Genomic DNA, 12,821 nt, shown 5'->3' on the forward strand with positions numbered 1-12,821 from the left:
TTTTCTATCAAACACCTTTACTGAGTCACCATGCATAGATCGATCAGATTACCTTACATCTTCACCAACAGCGGAGGAAATACGTACATATTCTATTAATTAAAATTGGGGTGGTGTGCTTATTCCATTTACGTGTGCACGTATGTACAAATGTTGAACGTATTTCGATTCGTACGTGGCCAACCGCGCTAACCGGAGATGAGGAATTTACAAAGCAGAATCGCTTTGCCGTTCAAACGGCATACTATTTAATAAATATATCACTGGCACTCAACCTTTTGTGTTTGACCACCCCCCGTACCACCCCCACCACCACCACCCCCAACACCTCCCCCCCACCACCATACCACCACCACCATACCACCACCACCACACCACCCCCGGTCAATGACTCTTGTCCATGCACCTCCCACCCCCCATTTGTTACTAAGGCCACGATCCAGATAATCAATTTGTCGATGCCTCTAGTCAACACAGTGCCAGTGCGGCATTTACGTGGCGAGATGTTAACTCCCTCGCCTAGTGTGCAGGAGGACGTGGGTTCGATCACGACCCTCACGCCTGTGTATTTGGAGTTTGCCTTTTCTCTCTGTCCCCTTGGTCACGTGGATTTTCTCCTGGCCCTCTGGGGGTTTTTTCCCCCCTCCACATTTAGAAACGTGCGTTTAGAGTATTTGGCTGCTATACATTTCCACTTGATGAGCCACTTCGTTGAGCTATAATTTGTGGCCATGTCGCTTCTGAACAAGATCTATATAGCTCAGTGGGTTCTACCTGTTCAAATAAAAAATAGTTAAAAGTCTAAGATAACAGGTTCTTCCCCTTTTTTCTGGCAACAAAACAGGTGTTAAGATGTTAAAACACCAAACTGAAACCTTTAACAAGGAATCATGTCTGCATTAACCACAATGCATGTGGTCAGAATAAAAAAACAACATACCGAAGTTTAAAGTCTAGTTTAGTTGTAAGCGTGTGGGTTTTGCCGCTGCGACGTGGCACCGTCACTCTGCATGCACAGTCGACATTCCTCCTGCACGGTACCAACGTTGCAGCCTGCAGTCCCCTATACAGGAACCGCCGTTCTTCTTAGACGACGGGATTTTGTGCTCGCAGACTGGTGCACCCTCCTCTCGTGCTTGCTGGTGGCCACCTCGTGCGTCGCCCACGGCTGCCCGGACGACTGCGTCTGCCGACAAGACTCGCACTTCGTCAACTGCAGCTCGCTGGGGCTGTCCGACGTTCCGGGCAACCTCCCAGCAGACACGGTCACGCTGAGCCTCCAGGGCAACGACATCACGGAAATCCGAGCCGGCAGCTTCGCGGGCGTCGAAGCGTTGCGGGCGCTCGACCTCTCCGACAACAGAATCCACTCGATCGACGCGAACGCCTTCGGCAAGCTGAGCAAGCTCTCGCAGCTGAACCTGAGCCGCAACAGGATCCGCGAGCTTCACGGGGAGACGCTGCGCCACTCCCCGCGGCTGAGCCGCCTCGACGTGACGCACAACGCGTTGATGTCCCTGCCCGTGGGCCTCTTCCACGGTCTGCGCGACCTCAGCCGCCTCCACCTTCGCGGGAACGGCCTCGCCAGCCTTGAGGGCGGCGTGGTGCAGCCTCTCGTGGGGCTGCGGGACCTCTCCCTGGCCGACAACCCCTGGGAGTGCGACTGCCACCTGTCCGAGATGAGGAGCTGGCTCGAGCGTTACTCGCACCGAGGTATCGGCGGCGTCGCGAGTTCGTACTCCGCGGAGGCCGTTGGCAAATGCGTTGCGTCGATGCGAAGCTGTGTTGCGTTTCAACACGCGGTCGCGGTTTCAAAGGCAATGTCATGGTTTCGTAATTGATGTTTGGGTCACGCCACGCAATTATCCAGACTCGTGTTATGAAACCCTCCACAAGCCGACACAGCCAATTAAATTATGGCATCACTCGTACAAGCGTTTAACGTGCCAATTATTATCAACTTAGCGTTGAGATAAAACAATCATAATTGAGACGTTATATTTTTGACGTGACAATTTAATCTGTACGGCTATGTTGGGTGGCAGAGGGTTTCATGAACTTAATTTGGACATATCATGACGTACAGTGCCGGATTTAGCTAGTGCGGGGCCTGTAGCATATGTTACAAATGGGCCCTAAATAAATAAATAAAAACGTTTATATCAAAAGGCATTAATTTTTTACTTGCATAGTTAAGTAATTGTATTTTTTCACTTGCTATACAGCCAGATAATATGACAAATCGCTAACCTTAAACACCCAGTCGTTCAAAAAAGTTGAAGGTGGTATAGTACTATAGTAATAGAGCAAGTGCAGAATCACTGAACCGGAATTGATAGCTTGAAAGCATTTAGCGCGGGGCGCTTGAAAGTGCGGGGCCCGTAGCTACTACATATGTAGCTACTTGTGCTACTGGGATAATCAGGGCACTGATGACGTGGTCAAACTCAAGTATCATTTATGAATCGTATGCTGTGTGTTGATTTAGCACACAGAGTGGTGTGTGTGTGTGGTGTGTGTGTGGTATGTGTGTGTGGTGTATGTGTGGTGTGTATGGTGTGTGTAGTGTGTGTGTGGTGTGTGTGTGTATGTGGTGTGTGTGTGGTGTGTGTGTGTGGTGTATGGTGTGTGTGTGTGTGTGGTGTTTGTGTGTGTGGTGTGTGTGTGGTGTGTGTGTGTGGTGTATGTGTGGTGTGTATGGTGTGTGTAGTGTGTGTGTGGTGTTTGTGTGTGTGGTGTGTGTGCTCACAAACTGCAGAAGGGCACCGCTCGAATCAACACATTGCACGTGCAATGTTCTCGGCCTTGTCTAAACCACCAGCTCAACATGTGGCCGTATTGTTATTTCGACCACCAACTCGAACAGCTGCAATATGTGGCCATCCCAAACAGCTTCCAAGCAGCACGAAGTCTGTAGCTATCCGTACGGTTAAGAATATTATATTTCTCTCAATTTAATGACACATTTATATATTTACGCGATCTAACCCCCCAAAAGAACCTGTATTATGGATGATATTGGTCGCGAAAACCTACTGCGTGTTAAACATTTCAAAATGTGTGTCACCCGACACCCTTGTGCGTCCTTGCCAATGAGATGTGCCATCTCAACTGAGTTGCCACGTAAAATATTAAAGTTTACTAAGAGATCTTCATAATAGACAGGCAAATTGACATGCTCAGTGTCCCGGTCAGTCATTCACATTCGCCTTCTTGTCCTGAATTGTTCTAGTCATTGTGGCCGTTTTCATTATTTTCTTAAAAGGTTACATTAATCATCGTGGTCTTCTTTATTAATCTGTTGTAAATTGCTCTTTCATTTTAATTCGTGATTTTTTTTTCCTCCACATTTATTCGATACCAATTACTAATTTTACGTGCTTTGTTTTTGTTGGGTTTTCCTTTATAAAAAAATTCTTAAACGATATCCAGAGATTACTGGTTCAATCACCAAGAGTAAAATTTCGATTTAAAGCTTTCGTGACTGCAGAGATTCATCTTCTTGGTTCTTTCGGTAAAGTCACGTAGAAGGGAAATAATAAAATAATAAAAATAAAACGTCATAAAATAATTCTCACGACGTTTCGGCCACAACGCAAGCATCCGTCCTCAGGTGAAGAACAGGTCTGTCGGAAAGACAGCGTCTGAATGAACACCACCAGGCCAAGAGTTGTGAGTGGTGGTGTAAGCGAAAGGCAAGTTTCTTAAATCACACCTGCCTCTGTCCAACCAGCAACGTAAATGGGTAACTACATATATACTAAACTATTTTTATTTTACCATGTAAGGCCCACTGAGCTGTGTAACTCTTTTTCAGAAGCGACAAATGATAGCTCAACGAAGTGGAAATTTATAGCAGCCAAATACTCTAGCCGCGTGTTCCTAAACGTGGAGGGGAAAACCGGAGGACCCGGAGAAAAATCCACGCAACCATACAGACATCAGGGTCGGGATCGAACCGACGACCTCCTGTATACCAGGCGAGCTCGTTAACATCTCGCCAACGTGGCGCCCGTTCAGTCGATCGGCATGCCGTGTGTGGAGGAGTAAAGTGTGGGTACTCGGCAGCGTGGTCGAGTCGGGATGTACCCTCTGGGGCTCTCCAGAACACCCTGGAGGAGAGTGGAGTGAGCAAGCAGTTTCAGTGCAGCCTTTTCACATTGTGAGCATGTCTTCACATTGTGAGCATGTATTCATATTGTGAGCATGTCTTCACATTGTGAGCATGTATTCACATTGTGAGCATGTATTAACTCACGATCATCATCCATGTCATTGCATTTGCCAGCATATTTTTAACAACGTTTAATCAAATTTCGATTTAAAGCTTTCGTGACTGCAGGGATTCATCTTCTTGGTTCTTTCGGTAAAGTCACGTAGAAGGGAAATAATAAAATAATACAAATTAAACATAATAAAATCATTCTCACAACGTTTCGGCCACAACGTAAGCAGCCGTCCTCAGGTGAAGAACAGGTCTGTCGAAAAGACAGCGTCTGAATGAACCTAAAACATAATAAAATAATTCTCACGACGTTTCGGCCACAACGCAAGCAGCCGTCCTCAGGTGAAGAACAGGTCTGTCGGAAAGACAGCGTCTGAATGCTGTCTTTCCGACAGACCTGTTCTTGTGCCTGAACTCCTTTCGGACGCTGTCGGAAAGACAGCGTCCGAAAGGAACCAAGAAAACGTTTAATCACTATCTTCGCATTGTTAATTCAGCTCATCACGAATCCTGCTGATATTTCACGGAACGCCAAGAGCGTTCTTTCTCGTGGGTTTATTGCCTCCTGGCCAAGTAATGCTGTTTCATCTTAACTGGCCCAGGGCTACCAATGTAAATGCATTCTGCCCCATACTTATTCGGCTCAAGTTATTATTAATTATAAATATTTAAATATACTCTATGTAAACAGATGTCATTTATTTATCAAAGTTAGTCAGGTCTCAAATTGCTATCCATTAAGGCACTATCACCCAGATCCATGTTTTTTTACCCCCTGCTCCTAAAATTACTATTATTTATTGATATCGTGCCTCCCCCAAGTGTAAAATAAGTCCCAAGGCACCAGACAGAATGTATAACCACAAGTGGACAGACTGCACGGAGACATATAAGTGAGCGCACATGAACTTAAATCACAAAAAAGTTCCCAAGACAGCCAATAACATTGTATGCACGTGAAGTGTATCATAAACCAACCGCCATCGTGGCAGGGTGGCGCAGGGGCAGATGGGTGGTCCAGTAGATTTCGTACCAAACGACACGTGGTCCAAACCGATAACACATCTAAGCGCTCAACAGAACAACCGTGAAAATCCTGCGCAGTGGCAGCAACTACGCCGGGCACCTCTCCGCAACCTTTCACCTTGCGCCACTTTGCGTTGCCAGGAGGTGCCGTGGACGAGGTCAGGTGCTCCTTCCCCAGGAGCCTGAAGGACCGGAGCCTCGCGTCGCTGCCGGCCGACATCTTCTCGGAGTGCGCGCCGCTCCGGGAGTACCCGGCTCTCGCGCCGTCGCCCGGGGTAACGACCTCGCCCGGGGTCGCGGCCTCGCCCGGGGTCGTGCCCTCGCCTGGGGTCGTGGCCTTGCCTGGGGTCACGCCCTCGCCCGGGGTCGTGGCCTCGCCCGGGGTCGCGCCCTCGCCCGGGGTCGCGCCCTCGCCCGAGGTCGTGGCCTCGCCCGGGGTCGTGCCCTCGCCCGGGGTCATAGCCTCGCCAGGCGACCCAGAGCAGGGGGAGGAAGCGGGGGCCCTTGTCGCCACCGCCGACGCCGACGACGACGCCGCTGCCCCCCCCTTCTGCACCGTGCGGCCCAAGCAGCCCCCCGTGAACGTGCGCCGCGCGGTGGGCACGCTGGCCGTGGCTGGGGTCGTGTGCGGAATCACGTCGCTCATGATGGTCGTGGCCGCCGTCTACGGCTGCCTGTACGCGGCGATGATGTCCAGGGTGCGCGGCGGCGGCGGCGGCAGCGACGAGGCCAGGGAGCGGCAGTCGCTCGCGATGGAGGCGTCTGAGGAGGCGTCCGAGGAGTTCGCCAAGGAGCCGCTGAACCCGTCCCCGGCGTGATTCAGCGGCGCCGCGAACTTCGCTGCCGCTGTTTGCTGTTGTTGGGCAAGGTGCTCGTCGTGGGTGCCGGGAGATGCAGCTGTCAGTTGGGATGCTCGGCTACAGCCAGGGCTTGATTTGTATCCGAATATTTTGCGTGTTGCTGGAAGAATGATTGGGGTAGGTGTCGCGTGACGAGTAACCGTGGCAACGGTGAGGGTGTATTGGATGCGGTGTGCAGAATGCGGAAATATTTTTGTGGACATGGCTGATATTAAGCCCTGGCCAGAGGCATTTAACGTTTGGACCTCCTCCCATCCTATGAATTGTCACATAGGACCGCAATAACATTAAAGATTCACGCTGGGAATGTAGCGGTCTGCAGTGGCTGTGGTAGCCACGTGAGCCAATTAGATACAAGATATGAGGAGGTGTCCTGGAAACACTGGATAACCTACGCAAGGTGATTCTCCAGTGAGCAGTGTGTGGTTCACGGTAGGTCGATTCAGTGGAAGGAACAAGCCAATGATTAAGTTCATGGTTCGGCCATCTCCGGAGAGATGATACAATACAAATTGTAAAATCGGATATTACATTTTTGACTTAAAACTTTCGTGAGTGCAGGAATTCATATTCTATGGTTATTTCGGTAAAGTCACGTAGATAGAAAAATTAATAACAATAAAATAATAAAAATGAAACCTAAGTGAAATAAAAATAATAATTAATCACGACGTTTCGATCGCAACACAAGCATTTTTTTTTCTCCTGATGGCGATTGCTTGAGTTGTAATCGAAACGTCGTGATATTTGTATACATTTTTATTCACTTTATTTGTATTGTTATTATTTTTTCTATGATACGTGACTTTACCGAAAGAACCATAGAATATCGGATATTCAGTTGTTTCAATTAAGCCAGGATGGGTTATTTTAAACACATCTATGTGTTACGTGTGGGTCGTCAGGTGTTTCCAGGATAGTCCTCGATGACTCATGTAAAATAATCAGATTTCTCAAGCACGCCTCAATGCGCGCGTCGTGAGTGTAAAGATTACATGAAATGAATGATGGCAAAATAACGTCTCCTTTCCCATATGCGTCTCTCTACATACAAAAATGAAAATTTATCAAAAAAGCGATACTTCCCTCCGGAAGTGCATCGTATCAGCAGCATTGGTTTGATACCAGCAAAGTCTGGACCAGTTTTGACAATCAGTGTATCATTAGCAGAAGTCAGGCTTGCTTAAACAAATGTTGGTCAACTAGCTTAAATTTATAGACAAGGCCCCTTATTGCGAGAAATGGGTCCTAGTTTGATGCAAAACTCACATATGAAATACATAACACAAAATAATATTTAAGAGTCGTTGTCAAAGGATATTTTGCAACAAAGTAAAAAAAAACCTATCCCACATTCCCACTGGGGTGTTCGTGTGAGTGTCTATCTTATAGCCAACAGACATTTATCGGCACGGATTTTAAGTTGCTGCCACAGTTGGCAGAGCCGTGAAAAGTCAGATGTGTCCGCTCTATTTACTCTTTGGCTTCAAGAAAATAATAATTTCCGTGCAACATATTGAATCTTTAAAAACAAAAATAAGACGCGACTTTGATTTAATGAATGTTCCCCTTGTCGTTGTGAGTGTGTTATTCAGCTTTGGGCTGCAAGTGTTAAATTCGACCTTTTATTTCAATCGGTTAGTCTAATATTCCTTTAGTTGTTATTGTATTAATAAGTGTTGCTAAGCAAATACAGCTTTAACAGTCTTTACGCCAAAATACACGTGTTTTTTGTTTTTATGTGCAAAGTGATCTATTATATTTGTAAATCAAGGGACTTAAACTATTGTATTTATATCATGAAAGGTTATGTTTGCCGAAAACGTGTTTGAATGGTCCAATCTTTACATTTTACAATACAGTATTAATATTGCAATATTATTGGATTAGAGTAACGTTATTGCTTCAAGGTTATGAGTTGTATTATATATATACCGTCGTGCCTGGATTATAAGATGCACATGTTTCCACTGGTTCCGTGTGAAGGAAAAGTCAAGGGTGCATCTTACAATACGGCAGCCGTGCAGTGTTTGCATGTGAGAGATCAGAATTGTTTTACTTTTCGTGTTCAGTCTGTTCTCCTAGCCCACACCTCTGATTCAGCACGAAAGGAGTTCAGGCACAAGTTTGAAGTGCGTCTTACTTCCCAGAGCATCTTACAATCCCCAGAATGTGGTAAGAGTGCAAGGAGTTCACTTTCAATAGCAGTAACTGAAAAGTTTTTTTCCTGTAAATACACTCATACATTTAATTATAATTGTTTAAAATATCATTTTTTTTACCACTTGCAAGAAATCCATTATCATCAAAGTTAACGTCATTAAGTGATCATCGTTTATGGCAAGTCGAGGACCACATCGCAAAAAATTACATGAGCATTTCAAGAACGGTACAAGGGCTTTTAGGCTCTTAACATTATCAAGAATGGTTACGACAAATTGATATCGTTTATCCAAGGTAATTGTCCAGAATAGCATGTTTTATATTGACCTTTTTTTCGAAAGCTCACGTACAATATCTTTAAAATCCAATAATTAATTTCTCACTCGATAACTTCTGCAACGCTGTGAGAGTGACTTGGAGTAGGGAGTATTAGCGTAAGGCACTACCACTTCAGTGCAATGTATGTCTATCCATCCTTTTCGATTTAAAGCTTTCGTGACTGCAGGGATTCATCTTCTTGGTTCTTTCGGTAAAGTCACGTAGAAGGGAAATAATAAAATAATAAAAATAAAACATAATAAAATAATTCTCACGACGTTTCGCATTCCACATGTAGTGACTAAACCCATATCTGCGTTTCCCATAAATATGCTAAATTCCTCTTGATATGCAAATCCCTTTGTCAAGGCGCTCTTCCCCCTCCAACCCAACCCAGCTTAAATATACGCTGCCAAGCCTGGTGGTGTTCATTCAGATGCTGTCTTTCCGACAGACCTGTTCTTCACCTGAGGACGGCTGCTTGCGTTGTGGCCGAAACGTCGTGAGAATTATTTTATTATGTTTTATTTTTATTATTTTATTATGTCTCTTCTACGTTACTTTACCGAAAGAACCAAGAAGATCTATCCATCCTGTTTCATTATACCGTGTATTCCTATAATCCTTCAAACGCTGTATACACACACACACCTTTTCGCACACCACTGCAGACAGACCACTGCAATATCACGAAGACAATAAAGTGAGATGGATGTGGCGTGCCAAAATAAAATCCCCGAACAGCGTTCCAGACTTCTGGGTGATGTTAACCGCTGGCTGTATCTCCGGAGCACATGCAAAGCAGACGGCACCATGTTTTGATTAGTTGTTTGGATCTTACCGTGACATCCCTGATCTTAGATTGTAATAAGCATTTCCATCGCTGGGTCTTTTTTTTATCTCAACATGAACTTTTAAATAATCAAATGATAAATAACCTTGATCATCATCGTTATCATCAGCCATGGGCAAGTGCACTGCTGGATTAAGGTTTCTGCAAGCCAACAATGCGATAATCCACCGAGGACCTGCACACCAGCTGATTGCATCGCTCCATCTCCTCCACAGACGTACTCTACGGCCCACTCCATTCCTCGGCGGCCAACCCCGTTTCACAATTATTTTCCCGTCAGCCATCATCCTTTCTAGCCATCACGTGTCCTGCCCATGGCCAGCTCACTTGCATTAACAGTTCGCATTGTGTATTTTACCCTTGCGCGCGTTAACTGTTCCATTTTTCGTCCGTCTCGGAGTATTTTAAAGCGCCACGCTTCTTTGCACAGTCTCCATTTTTGTGTTCCATTATTTTTGCTAATGACAATATCTGTGAACCGTACATTGCAGTGGGTAGAATGCACCGATTTAAAATGTCCTTATTGATGCTCGTTCACGATGAAGTTATGCTTTTCGTAGACGCCTCTATTTGCTCTCATCTGCAACGTTTATTTCAGAGAGAAAAAACTAAACATTCTTAACAGGAAATCAAAAGTACATCGGAGCATTGTGACATGTTTATCTACAGACCTTTGTCGATCCACTGCTGGATGAGGGCCTCTGCACACGTGCAAGTCACGTGGGTTATCTGACCATACGATGGTCAGCCCGGGTTGGTGAAGGTGGAGAGCATTGGCATGGAAGCATTGGTGTACAGTGCAATAAATTATAATTTACCTACACGGCGCTCTGGCAACCTGCTTTTGGCGAGGTGTTTTTCCCACCCAAGCATTAATCCAGGCTCAACACTTGAGTCTGGATAGTGCCAAGACGTGGCCAGGCCAGGCGTATCCCTGGTGCTTTGGTCATCGTCAGCATTTCCAAAGCAGTCATGCAGTTTACGTAAAATCTTTGCACTGCGGTTCATTTGCTTTGTGAGCTGTATGTATATATATATGTATAACAATTTGACATCGGCCATTCAAATATAGGAGCACATATTAATGGGGGGGGGGGAGTACGTGACACAGTGGTTGACGTACTGTGCTGCTATGAACCCCATATCTGAGTTCAGCTCCTGGCTACAGCTGACATCAGTGGCGCGTGATATCCGAATGAGTATCCGGCACCTCCATCCACCAGCCTGCACTGGCCATGCCCCCGTGAAGTATAGCTGGCGTGTCGTGGAGAGGCCTTCATCCGACACTGGATTGGTAAGGGGCTGGAAATTACTATTATAACATGAACCAGCTAAGTGGTCCATTGTGTGTATGTTGAGCTTCTTTTGCGCAGGACGTAGCCATCCGTGCTAATCGGCAGAGGGAAGAGGCTCACAATTGGAGGGTTACGAGTTCAAATCCTGGGTGGAGGGTTGACCCAGCACATCTCCCTGGGGTCAAATAAACTTATCACTGCTTCGTGGGGAAGTGAACAATGGTTTCTAATAGGAAATTCCACCACTGGCTCAGCACCGCGTCAATGCTCATTTGAGCAAGGAAATCACTTTGACTGTTGTTTGAGCTCCGTTGCTGGTGTTGTCCATGATTGAACTATGTAAATTATGATTACATTTCTGTTGAATACCAATATTGTTTTTTTGTTAGGTTTATTAGAAAGTATTGTGCACTTCCATTAAACTACATTAAACATCAAAATACAATTCACGTGTTTTTGTATTGCATTAGCCAATCTCTGTCCCACAACTTCCTCTCAATCTTGACCAATTATCCCTCGACATTTTCCACCGAAAATTGCCATTCACAATCAAGACATTTATTTTCACGCATGAAAAAATTACAATAGGTTTACATATTCTGGTAATAAAACATGAGTTGTGAAAAGAAGTTCAAACACCAAATAGAACGGAATAAAGTTCGCATTAACCACACTTACTTGCGTTGAATATGCAAACCAACATGCTCTGATAATGTAATATATGGCATTGAATTTGAAACTGATTGCCCTACACCAGAGACAGTCTTTTTTAGCGCCTAGTCACGTATTTGTTTGCATGTTCAGCACAAGTACGTGTGGGTAATGCGAACTTGATCTCTTGCAAAATGTTTCTATTTGCTGTTTGAACACCGTAACACCTGTTTTATTTCCAGAAAGGGTAAAATTTGTTGTTATTTTTTCATACTTTGATACTGACAAAAAAGGATCCCATTTTATTTTCACGCAAATTAGACGCACACGAGAGGGAATCTCTGAAGACAGAAGTAAAGAATACTACAGAATGCCTGACGTTCAGCAAACAAGCAACTGACTTTATTTGCATGTTTGTAAAAAAAATCTTACATTCACGTGTACATTTTTGTTTTTCATGAAACCGCCAAAGAAAATTATTCGGCGAAAAATTGAGAACTGGGAAAAGGCAATTTCGGTATTCAACGTTTGGCAACGCAACACATTTCCATGGTTATGTAAAGAGTGTTAAATTATCCACGTTTCAAGGAACTTGCAGAACAGCTTGGCGCGTTTAATAGGCCAAGCGTCTCAGCAAAAAGGAAGGCATAGGTGAGACTCCAGACACGTGGTGTGGCCGTATTTGTTGTTATCACAGCTGCTGAACACAAACCTGAAGGCCCAAAGAGACCAAACGGTCAGCAACAAACGGCACCACGAGTGGAGTGAGTTAGAAAATTCCCTCCTCCAACCTCTATCCACCCAGCAGCATCAGAATCATAAAACACGATAGGACTGCAACGTATAGGGAAGCTAAACAAATCACTGAATATATATACACATACTCTTCGGTTCTTTCGGTAAAGTCACGTAGGTAGAAAAAATAATAGATCACGACGTTTCGATCGTAACGCAAGCAATCGTCATCACGAAACGTCGTGATCTTTTATTTTTTCTACCTACGTGACTTTACCGAAAGAACCAAAGAGTATGGACCCTTGCAGTCACGAAAACTTCAAATGTAGAAAAAATAGAATATTTGTCTGCTATAAATGTCCACGTGACGAGCCACTTCGTTGAGCTATCGTTTGTGGTCACAAAAAGTCGCTGCAATCTCTGTGGGCTTTACCTGACTAAATAAAAAAAAACATTTTTTGAAATAATTTTAGTGATTTGTTTATCTTTCTTATTCTTTGCACTCCCGTCATGTTTTTTGTTGTATTGTTTGTTGCTGTAACTCTCTGACCCGTCCCTACTGTGGACGTCTGTGAAAAATGACATTTTCTAGCTCATCGTATTCCTTCTGCAGTATAAATATTTTGATTGTGGCGAGGGGCAGGGGAAGGGTGAGAATTCCATCAACCTCCGCGTTTGCCCACCCACCCCGCCCC

The 12,821-nt window shown here is 45.0% G+C and overlaps 1 protein-coding gene across 12 annotated transcripts in view; it reads left to right on the plus strand.

The window, feature by feature from the left end:
* The window catches only part of LOC144946097 (leucine-rich repeat and transmembrane domain-containing protein 2-like), a 53,571-nt gene extending 42,386 nt beyond the window's left edge, over positions 1 to 11,185 (plus strand). For all 12 annotated transcript variants that reach the window (XM_078874808.1, XM_078874809.1, XM_078874798.1 and 9 more), the window contains 2 exons: positions 1,114 to 1,713; positions 5,393 to 11,185. In XM_078874808.1, coding sequence (XP_078730934.1) covers positions 1,114 to 1,713; positions 5,393 to 6,069 — 1,277 coding nt within the window. In that variant the 3' untranslated portion in view covers positions 6,070 to 11,185. The remainder of the gene's footprint in view (positions 1 to 1,113; positions 1,714 to 5,392) is intronic.
* The last annotated feature ends 1,636 nt before the right edge of the window (positions 11,186 to 12,821 follow it).

The sequence above is a fragment of the Lampetra fluviatilis genome, chromosome 40 (genome assembly GCF_964198595.1).
Source record: "Lampetra fluviatilis chromosome 40, kcLamFluv1.1, whole genome shotgun sequence".
NCBI classification, from domain to species: Eukaryota; Metazoa; Chordata; class Hyperoartia; order Petromyzontiformes; family Petromyzontidae; genus Lampetra; species Lampetra fluviatilis.